This window comes from Martes martes, assembly GCF_963455335.1.
Source record: "Martes martes genome assembly, chromosome: 9".
NCBI lineage: Eukaryota > Metazoa > Chordata > Mammalia > Carnivora > Mustelidae > Martes > Martes martes.
The window spans coordinates 44,999,173-45,020,125 of NC_137896.1; the positions used below are offsets into that span (position 1 = coordinate 44,999,173).

Below are 20,953 nucleotides of genomic sequence, written 5' to 3' on the forward strand. Positions count from 1 at the left end.
AGAAGGAAAGGGCTAAGAGGCATTAAAGTAAAAATATAAGTACATAAGTAAGTAAGTGTTGAATAAATAAGTAAATATATAAACATGCAGATGTCTTGCTTTCTATATATAATCATCCAGAGGAAAAGTGAGGTAGTGCACAATGGTTACAATTTCTTCACATCCTTGCCAACATTTGTTACTTTCTTTTTTTATTCAGTAAATGGCTTTTATGTATTTAAGTGTTTTTGGTTGAAGTGTAATTGACATACAGTATCCTGTTTCAGATGTACATCATGGTGATTTGATATTTTTATAGGTTATGAAGTGATCCCCATGATAAGTCTAATAACCATTTATCACCATACAAAGTTACTATAGTATTAATGACTGTATTCCCTATACCGTATATTACATCTCCATGACTGACTTATTTTATAACTGGAAGTTTGTACCTCTCAGTCCACTTCACCTAGTTTGCCTATCTCCTCACACTCTTTCCCCGCTGGTAACCAACAGTTTGTTTCCTTATCTGTGAGTCTGTTCCTGTTCTGTTTGTTCATTTGTTTTGTTTTGTTTTTTTAGATTACGTATATTAGTGAAATTATACGGTATTTGTCTTTCTCTGTCAGAACTTGTTTGACTTAGCATAATACCCTGTAGGTTCACTGATGTTGGAAATGGTAAGCCTTCTCTTTTTTATGGCTGAGTAATATTTCATTTTATATATATGTGTGTATACACACACACACACACACCACATCTTTATCCATTTGTCTGTTGATGAACACTTGGGTTGGTTCCATATTTTGGCTAATGTAAATAATGCTGCAGGGAACATAGGGGTGCATTTATCTCTTCAGATTGCTATTTTTCTTTTCTTTGGATAAATATCCAGAGGTGGAATTGCTGGATTGCATAGTGTTTATATTTTTAACTTTTTTTTTTTAAGATTTTATTTATTTATTTGACAGAGATCACAAGTAGGCAGAGAGGCAGGCACTGAGAGAGGGGAAAGCAGGCTCCCCGCTGAGCAGAGAGCCCGATGCGGGGCTCGATCCCAGGACCCTGGGATCATGACCTGAGCCAAAGGCAGAGGCTTAACCCACTGAGCCACCCTGGCGCCCCTATATTTTTAACTTTTTGAGAAACATCCAAACTGTTTCCCATCATGGCCGCACTACTGTGTGTAAGAGTTCCCTTTTCTCCACATCCTCACAAACACTTTTTTTTTGTTTTTCTTTTTGGTAATAGCCAACCTTAAAGATGTGAGGTGATATCTCTTTGTGGTTTTGATTTGCGTTTCCCTGATAATTAGTGATGTTGAGCACCTTTTCATGTGTCTGTTGCCCATCTGGATGTCTTCTTTGGAAAAAAATGTTCAAATCCTCTGCCCATTTTTTAATTGTTTTTTTTGTTTTGTTTTGTTTTGGTTTTTTTTGGTATTAAGTTGTGTAAGTTATTTGTATGTTTTGGGTATCAACCCCTTATTGGATGTATGGTTTGGAAATATCTTCTCCCATTCAGTAGGTCGCCTTTTCATTTTGTTGATTGTTTCCTTTGCTGAAACAAAAGCTTTTTAGTCTGATGTAGTCCCATTTGTTTATTTTAGCTTTTGTGGCCCTTTCCTGAAGAACCTGGTCCAAATAAAATATTGCTGAGGCTGATGTCAAACAGCTTACTGCCTGTGGTTTATAGTTTCAGGTCTGACATCCAAGTCTTTAATTCATTTTGAATTTATTTGTTCATATGGTGCAAGAAAATGGTCTCATTTTAGTCTTCTGAATGTAGCTTTCTGATTTCCCTCACACCATTTCTTGAAAAGACTGTCTTTTCCCATTGTGTATTCTTGCCTCCTTTGTCATAGATTAATTGACTGTATATATGTGGGAGTTTTTCTGGGCTCTCTGTTTTATTCCATTGATCTATGTGTTTGTTTTCATGTCATACCATACTGTTTTGCTTGCTATAGCTTTGTAGTATGGTTTGAAGTCAACGAGTGTGAGACCTCCAGCTTTGTTCTTTTCTCGAGGTTGCTTTGGCTCTTTGGTGTCTTTGTAGTTCATACAAATTTTAGGATTCCTTGTTCTAGTTCTATGGTAAATGCCAGTGGTATTTTGATAGGGATTGCATTTTATATATAGTTCGCTTAGGATAGTATGGACATTTTAACATTATTCTTCCAATCCCATCAGCATGTAATATCTTTTCCATTTATTTGTGTCTATTTTTTTTTTTTAATAATAGCCATCCTAACGGGTATGAAACAGTATCTCACTGTGCTTTTGATTTGTATTTCCCTAATTATCGGTGATGTTGAGCATTTTTTTCATGTGCTTATTAGCTATTTCTGTATCTTTGGAGAAATGTCTTTTCAAGATTTTTGCTCATTTTTGAATTGGGGTTTTGTTTTTATTTTTTTTATTATTATTATTGTTTATTTATTTATTTGTTTGACACAGAGAGAGAGAGATCACAAGTAGGCAGAGCAGCAGGCAGAGACGGAGGGGAAGCAGGCTCCCTGCTGAGCAGAGAGCCCGATGTGGGGCTTGATCCCAGGACCCTGAGATCATGACCTGAGCCGAAGGCAGAGGCTTTAACCAAGCCACCTAGGCGCCCCGGTTTTTGTTTTTATATTGTAGGAGTACTTCATATATTTTGAACACCAGTCTCATATATGATTTTGTATTTATTTTCTTCTCTTTTGTGATTGTCTTTTTACTCTGTTTGATAGTGTCCTTTGATGCACAAAGTTTTTAATTATGAGGGAGATTCAATTTTTGTTGGACTATTTTGTCGTTCCTGTGTTTTTGGTGTTGTATGCAAGAAGTCATTGTCAAATCCAGTGTCATAAAGCTTCCCCCCCTGTTTTAGGAATTTTACAGTTTTAGCTCTTAACATTTAGGTCTGTGATCCATTTTGAGTTTACTTTTGTATAGGGTGTAAAGTTAGAGTCCATCTTCATTCTTTTGCTATGGATATCCATTTTCCCCAGCACCATTTGTTGAAACAACTGCTCTTTCCCCATTGAACAATCTTGCCACCCTTATTGGAAATCATTTGACTATGTATCTGAGGGCTTACTTGTGGGATCTCTATTTCACTGCCTAATACGCCTATCCTTATGCCAGTACCAAACTGTTTCAATTACTGTAGCTTTAGTAAGTTTTGCCATCGAGTGGTGGGAGACCTCCAACTTTACTTTTCTTCTTCAAGGTTGTTTTGGCTCTTTGGGAGCCCTTGAGATTCCAAATGAATTTTAGGATGAGTTGAAACTCAGACCTTTAATATTTTTATATTTTATGTAAGTATTTTCAGTTACTAGACTGCAGCAAGAACATAACTTTTTTGAGGTCAAATTTAGTACTGTGAGGAGTTATAGTTATTCCCCCATGTCTTTAAAACTTGTTAAAAGTAATGGTAATACTTAAGTTCTTACCTAAGTTGCATGTATCTTAAAATGATAGAAAATAAAATATATCTGGGTGGTTTTTTGACATTTACTGAACTCTTGCAATGTTGTGTTTTTGTAGTATTTCCTTAATATACGTAAGAGGAATATAGCATATCCATTTCAAATGCTACATATTTTATATATGAACAGAGTATTTTAAGTCGTTTGATCAAAGTCACACAGTGGCTGAACTAAGATCTGGACCCAGGGAGTGTGACTACTATGTATTTACCTAAGTGCTGTCACTACTTGGGTTACTTGTGTTGTTGAGGTAGTGCATGTTAACGTAATAAGTAAGTACTCAGGAGAAATTAGCTGTAAATGTCATTTTTACTATCAGCTCACTCAAGAACTAAATTTATCACATCTGGGTATAAGGCATTTCTTTCTATTCTGCCCAGTAGGGCTGATTTGTTGCTTAGTAACCTTATTGCTTTCATTAGCACTACAAGTTGCTTACCAGTTGGAGCTGGCTTTTAGAGCTGATATTGTAGGACAGTCTTTCTGATAATTTGTTTAGGTCTTAAGTGTATGACTAAATAAAACTTGAACAACTCCCTGCGTTTTTTCCATGTAAATGTTCACCAGTAGGTGAAACAGCCTAACTTTGGTGATAGATGTTAATATTCTTGAAATCACTTTTTAGGCCCTTCAGAATTCACTTGGTTTCTTTTTAACTTTAAAAAATGCCTATTTCCCTTCTAGATAATGAAATTGAACCTGTTTCTAAACTTTGAAAATGCGGTAGCTAAATAATTAATGACAACTTTGGGAACCTTTCATTTCTCTCATTTTAAAGGGAACAATCACAATTGTGGCAGTTTTGACTGGCAGTAGTTTCAAAATTATTTAGCTCTAATTAGCATTTCTCTTTGCTGTTTATTTTACACTTTTTATTTTGTGAAAAGACTACTGTATACAGTATAACATATATATGTGGTTCAATAACTTCATATATCTTTCTAGAAATAGATACTGTATTACTGGTGTGCTGCTTTGAAAATTATGAATGTAGGTTGAAATTAAACAATTACTTTAATTCCAGCACATTCCTCAGGACAGTTTTCAGCCTGAATATGAACAGCTTGGATCCTACCCAGCCCCCAAGATTACTTAAGCAAGTCCTTAAACACTTTTTATATCTAAATTAGTTATTACATTTTAAAATGTAAAAAACAGAATGCTGTGCAGTTTTAGAGCTGGAAGACATTCCATGTATTTATTCACATTGAACAGACCTTCTGAATATTTTAGTTGAAAACCAAGTCCTAGAAAGATGAAAGGACAAGTTCAGACTCTTTGCAGATTAACTGGCTTGCTCAAGGGCATCCTCATAAGTAAGGCACAAGAACATAGACTGGTGTCCAGGTGGCCACTTGTTCATTTAATTTAAAAGTTTTATCATCATGGAGTTAAGTTTCTGCAAACATGGTTTTTCATATGAGCTATCTTAAGGATGGAAAATACATGAAACTTCTTCTCTGAACACATGGAAAGTATTTGCATCTGAGATTTGAAGAGAGTTCAGTTCCAAAATGTTTTTACACCAACAGGGATATTCTACTAGAAACGTTTATTTGAACGAGTAATAAGTGGAATTTGGGTGATCCTGATAGCTCAGTGGTTGGTGTGCGTTTCTTTCTCCAGGTGTTGCTCTGTTGCCTTTTGTGGACGAGCGAAGGCTGCGAGCTGCTCTAGAAGAGGTATACCCAGACCTCACTCCAGAAGAGAGTAAGAACTGTGCTTCCACTTGGTCTCAACATTGAGTCTGTATCTTATAGACTTTACATTTCTGTATATTAGACTCTTTTTTCCATTTGTCAAATTTCACATACAGGGGGCATAAACCGTTGGTTTTTACTTCTTCATAAGAAAAATAAACTTTGCTTCTTAAAATGTATTATCCAAATTAAATAGTAAATACAATTTTTTTTTTAAACTTACAAGTGTTAAATTTATTAAAAAGCAATACTTTAAGGGGTGCTGGGGTGGCTCAGTCAGTTAAGCATCTGACTGTTGATCTCAGCTCAGTTTTTGGTCTCAGTGTTGTGAGTTCAAAGTTCACAGTGGGCTCCATGCTAGTTGTGGAGCCTGCTTTTTTAAAAAAAAGTCCCACAAAAACAGCATTTCAAGAATATCCTTTGACTTTCTGATTCCCTTTTTTTTTTTTTTAACACTTACTTATTTATTTTAGAGAGGGCAAGCATGCATGAGCGGGGGTAGGGGAGGAGGGAGAGAAAGAGAGAGAATCCTCAAGCAGGCTCTGCTTTGAATGTGGAGCCCAACGTGGGCCTCAATCCCAGGACCTTGAGACCATGACCTGAGCTGAAATGCAGAGTCAGCCACTTCACCGACTGAGCCACCTAAGTGCCTGCTCCTTGACTTTTTGATTCTTACATGACATGCATACACAAAACTAATTTTCCATGCTGTGAGTGTATTAATTTCCTCTCTGTCCCTTCTTCCCTTCATCCCCTCCAATAAGTTAACTTGGTTTAAAAAGCTATGTTGAAATAAAGGCATTTACTTAGTTTGCTAACCTGAAATGTTATTTGTACAGAGTAGCATTTAAAATACTGACAGTTAAAAGTGTTGGGAAATTGCAAAGCTAGACTCTATTGGAAAATTTATTTAATACCAGTATAATAAACCTATAGAAATAATTTCTCTGTCCGCCATCCTTAGAGTAGTCTTTGTTATTAGATGGTGTAAATTGTTTGGGTTTGCTCAGGAAATGGTTATGTATTTCTTACAGTAAGAAATTGAGTTCTATATAAGTTTATCCCTTATCTTACAATACTATATTGAAATATGTTTTAGTGATAATTTTTTCTGATAGTCTTTGATCTTTGAAACCTTAATGTCAAACTTGTTTTTCTTCTACAGAGACCTCACACATTTAGGTCTGTCACTTTTAAATTATTTTTTGTAGGGGCACTCAGTCCTTAAGTGTCTGTCTGCCTTCGGCTTAGGGCATGATCTCAGGGTCCTGGGGTCAAGCCCCGCATCGGGTTCCCTGCTCAGTGGGAAGCCCGCTCCTCCCTCTCCCACTCCCCCTGCTTGTGTTCCCTCTCTCGGTGTGTCTCTGTCTGTCATATAAAAAATTTTTTTAAGAAATAAAAAAATGTATTTTATTGTAGACCTTATACTAAAGTTTTTAAAATTTAGATGTTTCTTTTTATTTTATTTTATTTATTCATAAAAGTTGCTCTTGCAGATATAATTGTTTGATCTTATTTCTTTCCTTATTTTCCCCCCAGCTAAAAGAAACAGTCTTGGAGGTGACATCTTATTTGTGGGCAAACATCACCCACTCCATGACTTCATTTTAGAACTCTACCAGACAGGTTCCACAGAGGTATGGTCTCTTTTTCCATCATGAAGTGCTTTTAGACAGTATAATTATTCGGTTAATTCATCAGAAATACATTTGTTAAATTTTGATAAAATAGAAACAAGTGGGGTGCCTGGATGGCTCAATCAGTTAAGCATCTTCCTTCAGCTCAGTCATGATCCTGGGGTCCTGGGATCAAGTTCCACATTGGGCTCCCTGCTCAGCAGAGAGTCTGCTTCTCCCTCTACCGCTTCCCAAAGCACATGCTTGCTCTCTCTCAAAAATAAATAAATAATATCTTTTAAAAAAGAAAAAGAGGGGCGTCTGGGTGGCTTAGTGGGTTAAGCCTCTGCCTTCAGCTCAGGTCATGATCCCAGGGTCCTGGGATTGAGCCCCACTTCGGGCTCTCTGCTCAGCGGGGAGCCTGCTTCGCCCTCTTTCTCTGCCTGCCTCTCTGCCTACTTGTGATCTCTGTCAAATAAATAAAATCTTTAAAAAAAAAAAAAAGAAAAAGAAGAAAATGTACCATTTTAATCTTTAAAAATCATTTTAAAAGTGTGTAATTTTGTGGCATTAAATCTATGTACAGTGTTGTGCAGCCATTCACCACTATCCACTTGCAGAACTTACTTATCTTCCCAAACAGAAACTGTTATCCCTTAACAATACATCTCCATTCTCTCCCCTTATTTCTGATAACCTGTCTTCTACTTTCTGTCTCTGAATTTATCTGTTTTTGGAAATGGAATAAATGGAATCCTATAATATTTGTCCTCTTGTTTCTGACTTTTTTTTTTTTTTTTTTTTTTTTAAACAACTTTTTTTTTTTTTTTAAGATTTTATTTATTTATTTGACAGACAGAGATCACAAGTAGGCAGAGGCAGGCAGAGAGAGAGAGAGGAGGAAGCAGGCTCCCTGCTGAGCAGAGAGCCCGATGCGGGGCTCGATCCCAGGACCCTGGGATCATGACCTGAGCCGAAGGCAGAGGCTTTAACCCACTGAGCCACCCAGGCGCTCCCGTTTCTGACTTATTTTACTTAGTGTAATGTTTTCAAGGTTCATCCATGTTGTAGCATGTATCAGGGCTTCCTTTTATGGCCATAGTGTGTATATACCGCATTTTCTTTATCCATTCATCTGTTGATGGAAACTTGGGTTGTTTCTTCCTCCTGGCTTTTAAGAATAATGCTACTATGAACTTTGGTGTACACATATATGTGTGAGTACCTGCTTTCCATTCTTTTGGGTTTATGATCAGGAATGCATTTTTCCACAGCCAGTGGATGTACCACCTGAACTATGTCATGGGATTCAAGGAAAGTTTTCTTTGGATGAAGAAGCTGTTCTTCCAGATCAGTAAGCATTCATTTGTGCACATTGGGGTGACTGGGAGGAAGTTTAGCTAGCATTTTTTCCTTGTTGCCCAAATGTTTTATTTTCTAGTAATAGTAAGAAAACAAAACAACAGAAAACCTGCTGGACTATAAAAATACTTGGGGTCAGAGCCCACCTCTTCAGCCTAGTAGCCGTATCACTGTGTGCAGGGAGCCTTGGGGGTCCCTAAAGCCCTTACAGGAGATCCATGAGTTCACAGCTATTTATATAATAATACTAAGATGCTATGACATTATTTGCTTTTCTCATTCTCTTTCTCTCTTGAGTGTACAGTGGAGTTGTCCAGAAGCTGAATGTAGTGTGATAGCTATCTCAAGAGATTGAATCAGAAGCAGATAAGAGAATCCAGCTATTAAGATAGATATTAAGCCAGATATTAAAGAAATTTTCAAAAATGTAAGACAATGACACTTCTTTTTTTTGCTTTGTAAAATAGTTTTTCATTAAAAATGTTATTTATGTTAACATGTAATAGGTTTATTACTGTTATCTTTAAATTAGTATTTTAGAAATTTCTTAGTTTTAATTTTTAATAGGTAAATATTGATACACATAACCAACATAACCAGAAGTTCTTTGAGGTCCTTGATTTTTAGAAATGTTTTAAAGGGGTTCTGAGATCAGTGTTTGGGAATTGCTGGTTGGTTGTATCTTCCTCTTTTGTAGATAATGGGTGGTTTTCCAAAGTGATTATACTATTTTGTAACCTCAGTGGCAGTTTGTGAGAGATCTTGTTGCTCTACATTCTTGCAAACCCTTGGAATTGATTGTCATGACCTTAATTTCTGTCACTTTAGTGGATTCTTATTGGCATCTTGTGTCTTACAGTTGCATTTCTCTGATTACTAATGAAATTGAATGCCATATGGTATATTTATTAACCATTAGGTTTCCCTCATTTATCAAGTACCTCTTCTATTCTTCTGTGCCCCTTTCCCTGTGCCCCTTTTTGGTTTGTTTGTATCCTTTACAAATTCTGATATGAACCGTTTGCCCATAATAGTTTTCTGTTGAGATTACAAGCAAGGAAGACAGGGTCCTTTTTTTAAAGATGTAATTGGTTGTGTCATTTTTTTGTTGGTACATTTTAATGATTTCTCTTTCCTAAAGCAACATCTTAATTCCACTTGTCCAAAAGGTTACAACTTACTCCCTTCTTTCTCTTTAGAATAGTATGTTCTCCTGTCCCCATGTTACGGGATCTGACACAGAACACTGCAATCAGGTAAGTCTTCGAAAATTCATGTTGTTTGACCAAAACACAGCTCTGAACTTGCAGATAAGTTTAAGAAGATCCCTGAATCACAAGGAAATGGCAGCTATTATTCCACCAGTGCTTTGAGATTAGAGAGTCCCTGTGTTGCAGACCTCAGAACAGAGCCTCTTGACTTTAAATTATGTATATTGTTAAGGTTACTGATTTAACAAGCTTGCTTCTCTGCTTTCTGGTTTCCCCTGACAACCTCTTAATTCTTCCTGGATTAGGAAAGTGGGAGGTAGAAAGTAGGAGTTTCTAAGAGTAGTTTACTATGTAGGAGCAAACAGACCTCTTTACCCCAGAGACCCATACAGCTTCTCTGTGTTATAACAGATTATTTTAATTATATTTACAGGAGTGGCCCTGCAGAGTTTAAAAACAAAACTATTACGTACTTTATTTTGGTTGAGATAGAATAAATTTGCGGAAATGTTTACCAATAATTATTATAAACTAAAATTAGATCATTTCTGCTACCTGGAAAAATATATTTCATTTCTTTCTTTTTTTTTCCCCAGTTTTTTAAAAAATTAACATAATGTATTTGTTTCAGGGTACAGGTCTATGATTCGTCAGTCTTACACAACACACAGCACTCAACACAGCACACAGCACTCAACACAGCACATACCCTCCCCAATGTCCAACACCCAGCCACCCCATCCTTCCCATCCCCCTGTATTTAATTTCTTGCATTTCTTCATAACAGCATTCTGTATGTGTAAAATATAATGTGACTGTTCAGAATAAAAACCAACACACTTATTACTCATTTGCTTAATTCTTGTATGTAATTACAAATCTCGATTGCAGGATTTATGTTACCATTTTCTTCAGTCTTTAGGCAAGATTAAGGAAAACACATCCTAGTAATTCAAGGATTTTGTAAAAGCCTGCTTGGGAAGACTGTTACTGAATCCTTCTCTCCCAGACATTGTTACTATTTCTCTTACTCTTCAGAAGTATTTTGGAGTTTATTTAAATTTATCATTGTAAAGTGTGAGCATATTCATTTTCCTATTAATAGATTTAGATAGATAGCTACTGCCACTTTAGAGGGGCTTTTATTTAAAGAAAACTGTCGTGAATTTGGAAAATCTTTCTAAATTAGTTGCTTTTATCTTTACACACATTTTTAATTTCTCTTTACGTGTAATTTGTTCTGGCTCTCTGTCTTTGGGCTTCTGTTAAGGGTGGAGTTTAGAATTGTGGGCCATGCTCTTGCACCCATCACAAATAGTCTGGTTCAGGTAGATCCAGTGTGGACACTGTATTAACCCATGGGATCTCTCTGCCTTGAAACAGTACTTCAGGCCAGTTAATCCTACCAGTTCCGTCTTTGGATTGTCACATGCTTGCTTGTGCTCCCCAGTTCTGCATGTTTTCAGGGGCCTTTCTGCCCAGCCCTCTAGAAGTACTTAACTTTTTTTTTTTCTACTTAACTTTACAATTAGGACAGAAAGACTTGTCCAAGGGAAGAATTACAAAATTGGCAAATCCTCTAACTTCTGTTTGTATGGTGGTAGTATTGTTGGCTGGTTGGTTCTCAGCCTGAGGAGGCCTTTGGTATTATTTGGTATCCATTGTGTTCTCCTAAGATGATTAAACTTACAAGACAAATACCAGATCTAGGTGCAAATTCAGACATATGTTGAAAACTTCATAATAAAATTGATTTGAGTTAATGTCCTGGAGATTTGTGAAAGACCACATTAACTTTTACCTTACGAGCTAATTTTCAGTGTTTCCTGTGAGGGGTAATGAGGTTGATCCAGTTTATCGCAGTTTTTGTGTGTGTGTTTGGGGGCTTGTTTTTCATCCCAGTCTTGTGTATTGCTTTATAAATGAAAATCTGAGAATGCAGGCTCTGGTGCCAGTTGCTGGTTATTTCTGTTCTGACTCCTGTCATTTTTTTCCCTTCTCTGTTTGTATGCATCCAGTATTCCATCCCATATTTGAGAAGTTCTTCAAGTTGAGTTTAGATGGGTTTTTCTACCACATAGCTCTTACCTGTAGTGTTAAAAAGGCATATGATAGAGGTTATTGAAGTGTTTAAGTTCCTAGAAGTACTCTTAGAAAAATACAGTCAGTTGTGATCTAGGAGATCTCCCTCCCCCCGCCAATTCTGATTCCATAAATCAGTCAACATATTAGTAGCTTAACTTTGAATAGAACAGAGCTATCTCCCTTATTTTTCCTCATCCCATTCTTCACCATTGTGATTTGCTTAGATGTAATATTTTTAGACTAATTATTTGTTAACTTTAAATATAGGGACGCTTGGGTATCTCAGTCAGTTAAGCATCTGCTTTCAGCTCAGGTCATGATTCCATGTTGGGCTCCCTGCTCAACAGGGAATCTGCTTCTCTTGCTCCCTCTGCCTCTTCCCCTGCTTGTGCTCTTCCCTGCCCTCAAATAAAATCTTAGAGGGGGGGAACCTTTAAATATATAAAACCTCATATGATCTTAAAATTAAATTTTCTTCCCACTGCAGTGGCACAATTTTCTATTCATCTGGAGTAGAGACACACACACGCGCACACACACACACCCTTTGTTTTATCTCATACTCAGCATTCTGGACTTCTTTGTCCAGTGCCCCTCATCACTTCTCCTTGCTGATCTCCCCTTTCTGTCCTTGACCATCCTGTTGCCCGATTTACATTCTGCTCTCTTACACTATGTGCTTTGGCTTCTCATTCTACCTTAATTCCTATATCTATACCACTGTTCTGGATTTTCTTTTTCCCAGTTTTTCCTTTCTGGCTCTTCCCAGTGAGCCTGTGTTGTAGGGGTTTTTGTTTTTGGGGGGTTTTTTTTGTTTGTTTGTTTTTCCTTTATTTTGAGTTTCTTCTGAATTACTGTAATGATCTCCCAGCTAATTTATTTGATTCCACCTTCCCACTGAATGTACTGGCATATGCTTTGAGGCTTATCCTTGTTAAACACTGCTGCTCCTCAGAAATCTTCGCTCTGTATTGTCAGTGGAATTATACTTCTTTGCTTTTTGAAGGCCTGTCCTGGTTTGGCAGGGCTATAGCTCTGTGCCTGAATCCCCACAGTTCCTCAAGGACACCTGCCTCCTCCTTCAATGCAGGCTCTTCCCATGAGTATCCCATTGACTTTTGTGCCTTCCTTCCATTGTTTGGAATGTTCGTTCCTTTATATCCTATCTTTAATAGCTTTTCTTCTCTTCTGAAATGTAATCTGAAATTTATATATTCTTATATGTTATTTTTATCAGTAGCACTATTAAGATTTTGGTTGTTTTTGGTTTTATTTTATTTTATTTTATTTTTGTTTTGTTTTCTCCTAGCACCTGGCATAGTTCTAAACCTGTGTAAAAGCCCAGGTGTTCATAGTGTTCATAGTGTCAAAGCCCAGTGTTTGCCAGTCTTCCAGCAATCCTTGTTCCTTCAGAGGAGTGTTTCTCAGACTTTCTATGAATCAGGCAAGGGGTAGAATATTTTATCTCTTCAAGGAGGTTTTCTAAAAATGTGAATTTTTAACGTAACCATTACTGCAGTATTTGTAAGACTCATGGTTGGCAAGCAGATAACTTGAAATCAGAAGCCTAGAGGAAGGGGAATACATAGAGTCAGTCACAGATTTGATGGTGAAAGCTCTTGGGAGGGCTTAATTTCCACTGCCTGGTTAGCCTCCTCTGATAGAATGTCAGAAAAGATATCTTAAGTCCTATAAACTTAAGTGCTTTAAAATGTCAAGTATATGAATCATGAAGTTTTTCTTACAAGAACAGTTTGCATTGGTATGCTGATTTAGCATTAATTAAGGAATGTCAGGGGAAGGTAGAGTAAAAATATGTAACTTGATATTTGTAGTTTTCTGCTATCTTTGTGAAGTGTGCTAGCACTCAAGCAGTAATAGTACTTAAAATAGCGTTTCTAAGGATAATTCTTAAAGTGAATTGAGTTGGAAAGGGGTGTTGTACATTCCATTCCTTTTCTGTTGAGACTTTGCTATAGTATTTTCTTCTTACTAATGGTGTCTAAAGTGCTACTTGTAATACAAATAAAAGCACTGCTCAGTTTTGTTATTTTCAACCATGCTTAGGTTTATAGTTTTTATATTTTGTCCTTAATGTGCTTGTGATGACAATTAGGTGATTAAAATAACAGGGAGGTTCCCTACCAACGGAAGGATCCATTATGCTACTCCTGGACATGATGGTCTGGTAGATAGAAGCCTACGCTTTGTAAGTCAGCTCTGTGCCACCTGGAAGAAGTGGTGAAAAACGCTTGTGTTTACAGAGTTAGATGAAGCAGTACACATCTAAACACAGTTCTCTTACCTCAGAGGGGCCACCTGTTGAATCTATAAGCTGTTGTGTTAACTCATTTCCTCCCTGAAGGTGCTTTTGTGTTATCTCAGTGTTACTGCTTTCTCTCCCCTGACTCACTCCACAGTTAAGCTCTTTTGTTTCTGGTGGTAGAAATTGTCAAAGATTAATCTTGTTTTTCCTCTTTATTATTTCTATTTTTATTTATGTATTTTATTATAATAACATCATTTTTGTTATTTTAGTTTTTCTGTTTATAAGAATTTTAATTACATAAACCTGAAAAAAATGAAGGAACTTTGAAAGGTTGGGTCTCAATAAAGTTCCCCTTTGGGACTTTGACTAATGGGCTCCTGCCTGGTTTATGTGTTTCAGGTTTTGTTTTTTTTGTCTTTTTTTTTTTTTAAGATTTTATTTATGTATTTGACAGAGATAACAAGTTAGGCGGAAAGGCAGGCAGAGAGAGGGGGAAGCAGGTTCCCCACCGAGCAGAGAGCCTGATGCGGGCCTCAATCCCAGGACCCTGAGATCATGACCTGAGCCAAAGACAGAGGCCCAACCCACTGAGCCACCCAGTTTTTGGAAAGGTTTGTTTAAGTTGTGGCTGGTGTTTCACATTGGAAAAGTACAGTTGAGTTGTGCTTTTCTTTTGTTTTATTTTCTAAAAATATAATAGTTCTTAGTATATATTTTTGGGAACAAATTACTAAAAAAAACCACCCTGAACCAAGTGAAAGCTTAACTCATTTTAGGAGAAAATAAGTCTTCAAATTATTCTCCAAGATCTGAGGGAAAAGAATGCTTTAATCTTTGAGATCAAAAATAGCATCACTTGTCTCTTCAGTAGGGACCTCCAATCTTATTTTTAGATGTTCCTTTTCTGTCTCCTAATAGTTTGTTTCCTATGAAGTATATAGATCACTCTGTTGAGTTTGGTTCTGAGGGTAAGTAGGGGAGATGTTGGAGATTTTTTTCCCATTATCTTGGAAATCTTTTCCCTTTTAGAACATGACCATGAATGACGGAATTTTTAAAGCAGTTTTATTGAGGGACAATTGACAGTAAACTGCACATATTTCATAAATAAATGGGTTTGTTTTCTCAAACACCGGTTTCATCTGTCTTATTATGTCTCTTGTAACCAGTGTCCTTCAGGAGAGATTCTCCCTGTGAACCTGGGGTTCTCTCTTCTGCCTGGGAACTCGTTACCTTGGCTGTTTCTTTCATTTAGTTTCCATCTTTCTGTACATCACTTGCAGATCTTCATCTCAAGCCCTCACCTGAATGTGATCTTCATTCTAGTTCCAGCCCTGCCATTTCTTTCACCTGCCCAGCATTCCCACCTCCAGCGCCTATTGAAGGCCCTTACCTAGACTGTGTTGATGATGTTTTGGTTCTCTCTTTCTTCTCTCTTACACACTGTTGCCAGGAGTTTCTTTTTGAGTTGCATTCTTGATCATGTTTACTCCCTGACTGACTACCTGAAGTGATTTCACATTGTGGTCAGAACAGGCTCTCAATGACATTAACCGAGTTTGGCCAGCCTATGTTCCTGCTCACTTCTGTTCACAAACTTGCTTGCTCCAATCTAGCTCTTCTCAACTGAGGTCCCACTTGGGAGTTAAGGCTGAGACATTGGGATGCCTGGGTGGCTCAGTTGAGTGACCAACTCTTGATCTCAGCTTGGATCTTGATCTCAGGGTCATGAGTTCATCTCCTGATCTCAGGGTCATGAGTTTGTCTCCTGTGTTTTGCTCCACGCCCAGTTCCATGCCCAACTCTACTTAAATTTAAAAAGAAAAAAAGCCTGGATGCCTGGGCAGCTCAGTCAGTTGAGCATCTGCCTTCTGCTCAGCTCACGATCCTGGAAGTCCCAGGATCAGGTCCTATATAGGGCTCCCGGCTCAGCGGGGAGTCTGCTTCTCCCTCTAACCCTCCCTCCTCTGTGTCCTCTCTCTCAAATAAATAAAATCTTTACATAAATAAATAAATAAATAAATAAATGATTTTTAAAAGGCCCTCAGGCCAGTTCTCAAACTTAAAGCATTCATTGCATGTAACCAGTCGGTTTGTGTCTTATTCCTTTAGAATGGGACTAGTTATGTGTCTTTCTTGGGAGAATTGAGAATGTAATCACTCAGATCATTTGTATAGGGATGGCTTCTCTCCCAGATCCCTGTTGAGAAGGCTGCTCCAATTAAACAGCTATTCCTTAGTTCCTTTGGAACCCCTTTCCATGTCTTTGGTTGCATTTATTTCCTCTCCCATTCTGTAACCAATCCTGTCCCACTTTATATCATGGCCTCTTGGATGATGTTTTCCTTGGTCCCAGGTGAAAGAATCCTCTTCCCTCTCCCCCTTGCACACATGCTTTTACCCCATATTAACAAAGACATGAGTGGAAGGTATGTGTACGCACATCCTTTGACTCAGCATCTTTTCTGTGTCTGTTACTGCCTTTTCCACTTTCTTATGAAAATGTTATTAAATATTTCCTATTTCCTTTATCAGAAGGGGAGGCAAGCTTGATGCCTGCCCAGGATTTGTACCCCCACGCCCACCCTGAGACTGTGTATGCTGTGGGAACTCTTAAAGTTTGTTTGGTAAACTGCTGAAAAGCTCTGCTGACACAAAGATAACTGCTTTGAGACATTCTAGTTGCAAGTCTTGCTTTTTATTACTGCTTTTCTGTCTTTACTTTGTACCTGGAAGGCCCTAATGAACCTCTGTACTTAACTACCATTTTCTCTGTCACCCTCTTAAACCTGTAACACTGCCCTAAGCCACTTTGCCCAGTAGAGAACATTTGAGATAAAGACAGTTTCCAGTGAAGAGTGAATTGTAAGAGGAATTGATTCAGTAAATGAAGTATTGTTTAGCTGCTCTTGAGATCAGCATTTTTATTATAAATGAAGTTATTTTTGTGTACTTAAAATGTAGTTAAATCCCAGTGCTACGAAAGTAGGTCCTAATAATTTAAAGTGGCAGTATTTGAAGAGAAAAAAGTTAGCTATCTAAAATGTCAACCAGTTCAATAAAACCTTCTTGAGTAGAAACGTTTTCCTGCCTCACATTGAGGTCTTTTATCCATTTCAAGTTTATCTTTGTGTATGGTGTAAGAGAATGATCGAGTTTCATTCTTCTATACATAGCTGTCCAGTTTCCCAGCACCATTTATTAAAGAGACTGTCTTTTTTCCACTGGATATCTTTTCCTTCTTTGTTGAAGATTATTTGACCATAGAGTTGCAGGTCCCCATCTGGACTCTCAAATAAAACTGTTTTCAAGTGTAATCATGGAGGAATCTTAGAAAATAAAAAGCACAAAGAAGGAAAGGAGATAATTATACAGAGCATATCACTGATTACTTTTTTGAATATATGCCTAGGCTGTTGTATACATATTGAAATGTCAATTGAGGATTCCGTTTTTATGGAGAACCATAGTTTCTTTAACCAGTTCACTATTAAATCCCACACTTAGGTTTTAGTTTTTCAGCATGAATACAAATGTCGTGAGCATCCTTAGGTGTAAACCTGGTACAGACACAGAATCCTAGAAGAGGCATTGCTGTATCAAAAGGAAAACTTAAATATTTATCAGCCTTCGGGACATGCAAACCCCACCAGAAAGGAAGCTTGATCCAGCTTATACTCAACAGTCTGAGTGTACAGATTTATAAAAATACAGTAAGCCTTTAGTGTAGTTTTCAAATTGTGACTGTTCCTGATACAAGAGAAACATTAAGAGAGCACGGTAGAGGGCTCCAACTAGGAAATTTAACGTTTTTCCCCATAGATTATTTGTGTTCTCTTTGTGATTTTGTGAGTATTTCTAGTGGCATTTGCATCTTTTCTTTCTTGCCACAAGAACTAATTTTCCCTAAGATGCTGGAGGGTAAGTCTTTGCCCCACAATAAACAAAATGAAATGTATTTCTTTTTTTGTCTTTTTGTTGTTTGTAAACCTCTTCCCCCTGTCTCCAGTATCCTGTTGGAATATCTCAAGATTTGAAGCAGTGTCTGTTACTTCTCTCTGATCACCCACAGTTAGCTAGAGCATGGCTTTTGCCACAGAGAAAGTTACATGTAGGCTGTGTACTAGGAATTAGTAGCAGTTTGGTGAAAAAGATACTTAGCTATTTGGTGAAACTATTGATTAAAATAATTTTTGGAGAGAAGACTTTTGAATTTTAGTTACTCTTTTTAAACATGAAAAGTACCTCAGTTTACATAATAGTTGAGCCAAGGTAATACAATGAAGTCGTTAAATTGTATGTTGCTCTCTCCTAGTATTAATTTTAAAGACCCACAGTTTGCTGAAGACTACATTTTTAAAGCTGTAATGCTTCCAGGAGCAAGGTAACAATAATGCGGTTATAAAATATGAACTATCTCATTTTATTTTGTATGAACAGTGTTTATCCCAGTACTAAATATTGTATTTTCAAATGGTCAGAAAACCAGCACCAGTACTGAAACCTAGTGACTGGGAAAAGTCCAGCAATGGACGGCAGTGGAAGCCCCAGCTTGGCTTTAATCGGGACCGGCGGCCTGTCCACCTGGATCAGGCTGCATTTAGGACTTTGGGGTGAGTAGTAGGTTGCTATCCTTTGTATGTTTTGCTTTTTTTGAATCATTCACAAGGATTAAGTCAGTATTTATGCTACAAATATTGAAGAGACCATTAATTGAAACTATTTGGCAAATATTTTAATGACTTTAATACTCTTATGCTCTTCATTTTTAAAATTCACTTCTGTTTTCTTTGGTTTATGCTTTATGTGTTATTTGAGAATTCTGTTATTTTCTCTTAAAAGGTTCTCCTGTCTTTCTGATAGACCTTTCAAAGGAATAAAACATTCTCTTTACCTTCAAGAAAGTTTTAGCTGAATTAATGTATGGCAGAATCTGTTTAAAGTGTTAATCAAGGGGCGCCTGGGTATCTCAGTCAGTTAAGCGTCTGCCTTCAGCTCTGGTCATGATCCCAGGGGACTAAGCCCCCCATCAGGTTCCCTGCTCAGCAGGAAGCCTGCTTCTCCTCTCCTACTCCCCTTGCTTGTATTCCCTCTCTGTCTTTCTCTGTCAAATAAATAAATAAAATCTTTTTAAAAAATAAAGTGTTAATCAATACATTACAATATATGATGCATAATATATAACAAGTATAACAAGTACATAATACAGTATATGATATGATATGAAATAACTCTCAACTTTGATCCATATTCCTACTTCTTGGAATTTATCTTGAGAAAATAATTTTAGAGGGCATAAAGTTATATGCCCAAATCTATAGTGCATTATTAATAATAGTAGTACTAAATGAGAAGAATAGTTTAATAAATTGAGACATCACCATAGTGAAGTACTCAATAGGTATACATCCTATAATTATGAAGACAACGAAAAATATAGGGAAGTGTTTCATAGAATTGAAACGGCAAGTTATAGAGCAGAAGTATATGTAGTGATAGCAACAGCATGGGTCCTTGAGGGCAAAACTTAAATATGATACAAAAAAGAAAAGTAGACTCACTCTTTACATGAAGTAATTAATTAATAACTAATTATCAGTTAAGAATCTTGGTGTGGCAAACATACGCTATCACCCTTACCATTGGTACTATTTTGAACTTTGTTAATTATAAATCTTTTAAGTTTGTATTATCTTTATCAGATCTAGTAGTAAAGAGACAACTACTAGCATTTATTTAATTTATATCAGCTGTCATGTGATGGATCTGTCTATAAATTTTTTTCTGGTTGGTGGGATCCTTTTACAGTCATGTTATGCCAAGAGGCTCAGGGGCTGGCGTTTATGGCAATGCTGCACCACCACCTGCAACTTATCAGGGGAACTTATACAGGCCGCTGTTGAGAGGACAAGCCCAGATTCCAAAACTTATGTCAAGTAAGTTTTTACAAATTGATATTTGACATGCTAAATGAAATATTACAGCAAAGGTTTGTTTCTAATCTCATTGCTAGAAAGACATATTTTATCAGGGCAGAGATAGTGGACTATAAAAACATATAATTTAGAAGAATTGTAAGGGAATGTAAAGTCTTTCAGATACTTTTATTTTGGCGGTATATAGTTAATTGAATAATTTGAATTGGGTTTCTTATTTTCATCTATAAATCTGCCACAGTGAACCTGTGCAGAAGGAGGTGTGTGGAGTGAATTGCTGTTTATTCCATTAATACAAGTACTGGGGCAGTTAAATCAGGTGCAGTAGATGTGGAATTGCAACCTCTTAATCAACTGAAAGACAACAGTATCTCCCTTTCATGATGCACATTGTATGTTGTGATGCATGTTAAGATAAAGCCAGGTATTGCTTTAGGTAGGAATACTCCTTTAACTCCGTGGTTCTGTGAAAATCTTGACCTTTCCCTGACCCCTTGTAACCTGTTTTGTGGATAGAAGTGGTTCAGAAATGTTACCAATTGAAAATAATTACATGGCATTTGGATTACAGTGGAAAAGGAGAAGAAGGAGTTAAATGTTAGGCTTTTTATAGATTTTGTATTAATTTTAAATTGTGTCCCCATTTTGTTATTTTTTGAGCTTTGTGGCTGTGTTCAAGTCATGTGCCGGGTTCTAAAAACCATCTTCTTCATAAAGCCTTTGCTTCTCCATTCCTGATTATCCCAACCAAACTGGGACAGCATGGTGGTGGGGGAGACATGACATGTGACTGTGGCAAGATGCTAAACCTTTGTTAAATCTAAGTGTTATTTTATTAAGTTTCTTTCTGATTGTTGGAAATATTTCATGCAAATTAAATTAACAAAAATAGAGGGGACTGCTCTTTAGAAATCTTTTTAAACCAAAGTTGTAATTGTCAAAGAAATACCAGATTAATGTGAAGATTGTTGGAAAGTATTTATCCTATGTGCCTACCACTGTTTTCATGCTAATTAAGTTACAGGCCCACTTTTTTTTTTTTTTTTTTTTTTCCACTACCCAGATTTTCCTGGTACAGTATCCAGGAAGAAATTGGTTCTGAAGATCTCATTCTGTCTTAGAGCTCTCTCTCTTTTCAGTGTATTCTCTCTGCCTGTCTCTCTCTCTCTGTGGCTTTATGACATTGGATGGAACAATATTAAGACTACATGAAAACTATGGAGTTCAGAGGTTTTATTCTATTTAGTGAAACACAGAAAGGGCACAGAGTTTAATGGGCCTTGTGGGGATCTGCTTATTGCGGTAGTTTACTTAGCTGCT

At 36.9% G+C, this 20,953-nt stretch overlaps 1 protein-coding gene across 2 annotated transcripts in view; it reads left to right on the forward strand.

The window, feature by feature from the left end:
• The window catches only part of XRN2 (5'-3' exoribonuclease 2), an 89,179-nt gene that overhangs the window by 52,048 nt on the left and 16,178 nt on the right, over positions 1 to 20,953 (forward strand). For both annotated transcript variants that reach the window (XM_080814769.1, XM_080814770.1), the window contains 7 exons: positions 5,081 to 5,164; positions 6,694 to 6,791; positions 8,045 to 8,124; positions 9,332 to 9,388; positions 18,013 to 18,081; positions 18,179 to 18,310; positions 19,506 to 19,633. In XM_080814769.1, coding sequence (XP_080670895.1) covers positions 5,081 to 5,164; positions 6,694 to 6,791; positions 8,045 to 8,124; positions 9,332 to 9,388; positions 18,013 to 18,081; positions 18,179 to 18,310; positions 19,506 to 19,633 — 648 coding nt within the window. The remainder of the gene's footprint in view (positions 1 to 5,080; positions 5,165 to 6,693; positions 6,792 to 8,044; positions 8,125 to 9,331; positions 9,389 to 18,012; positions 18,082 to 18,178; positions 18,311 to 19,505; positions 19,634 to 20,953) is intronic.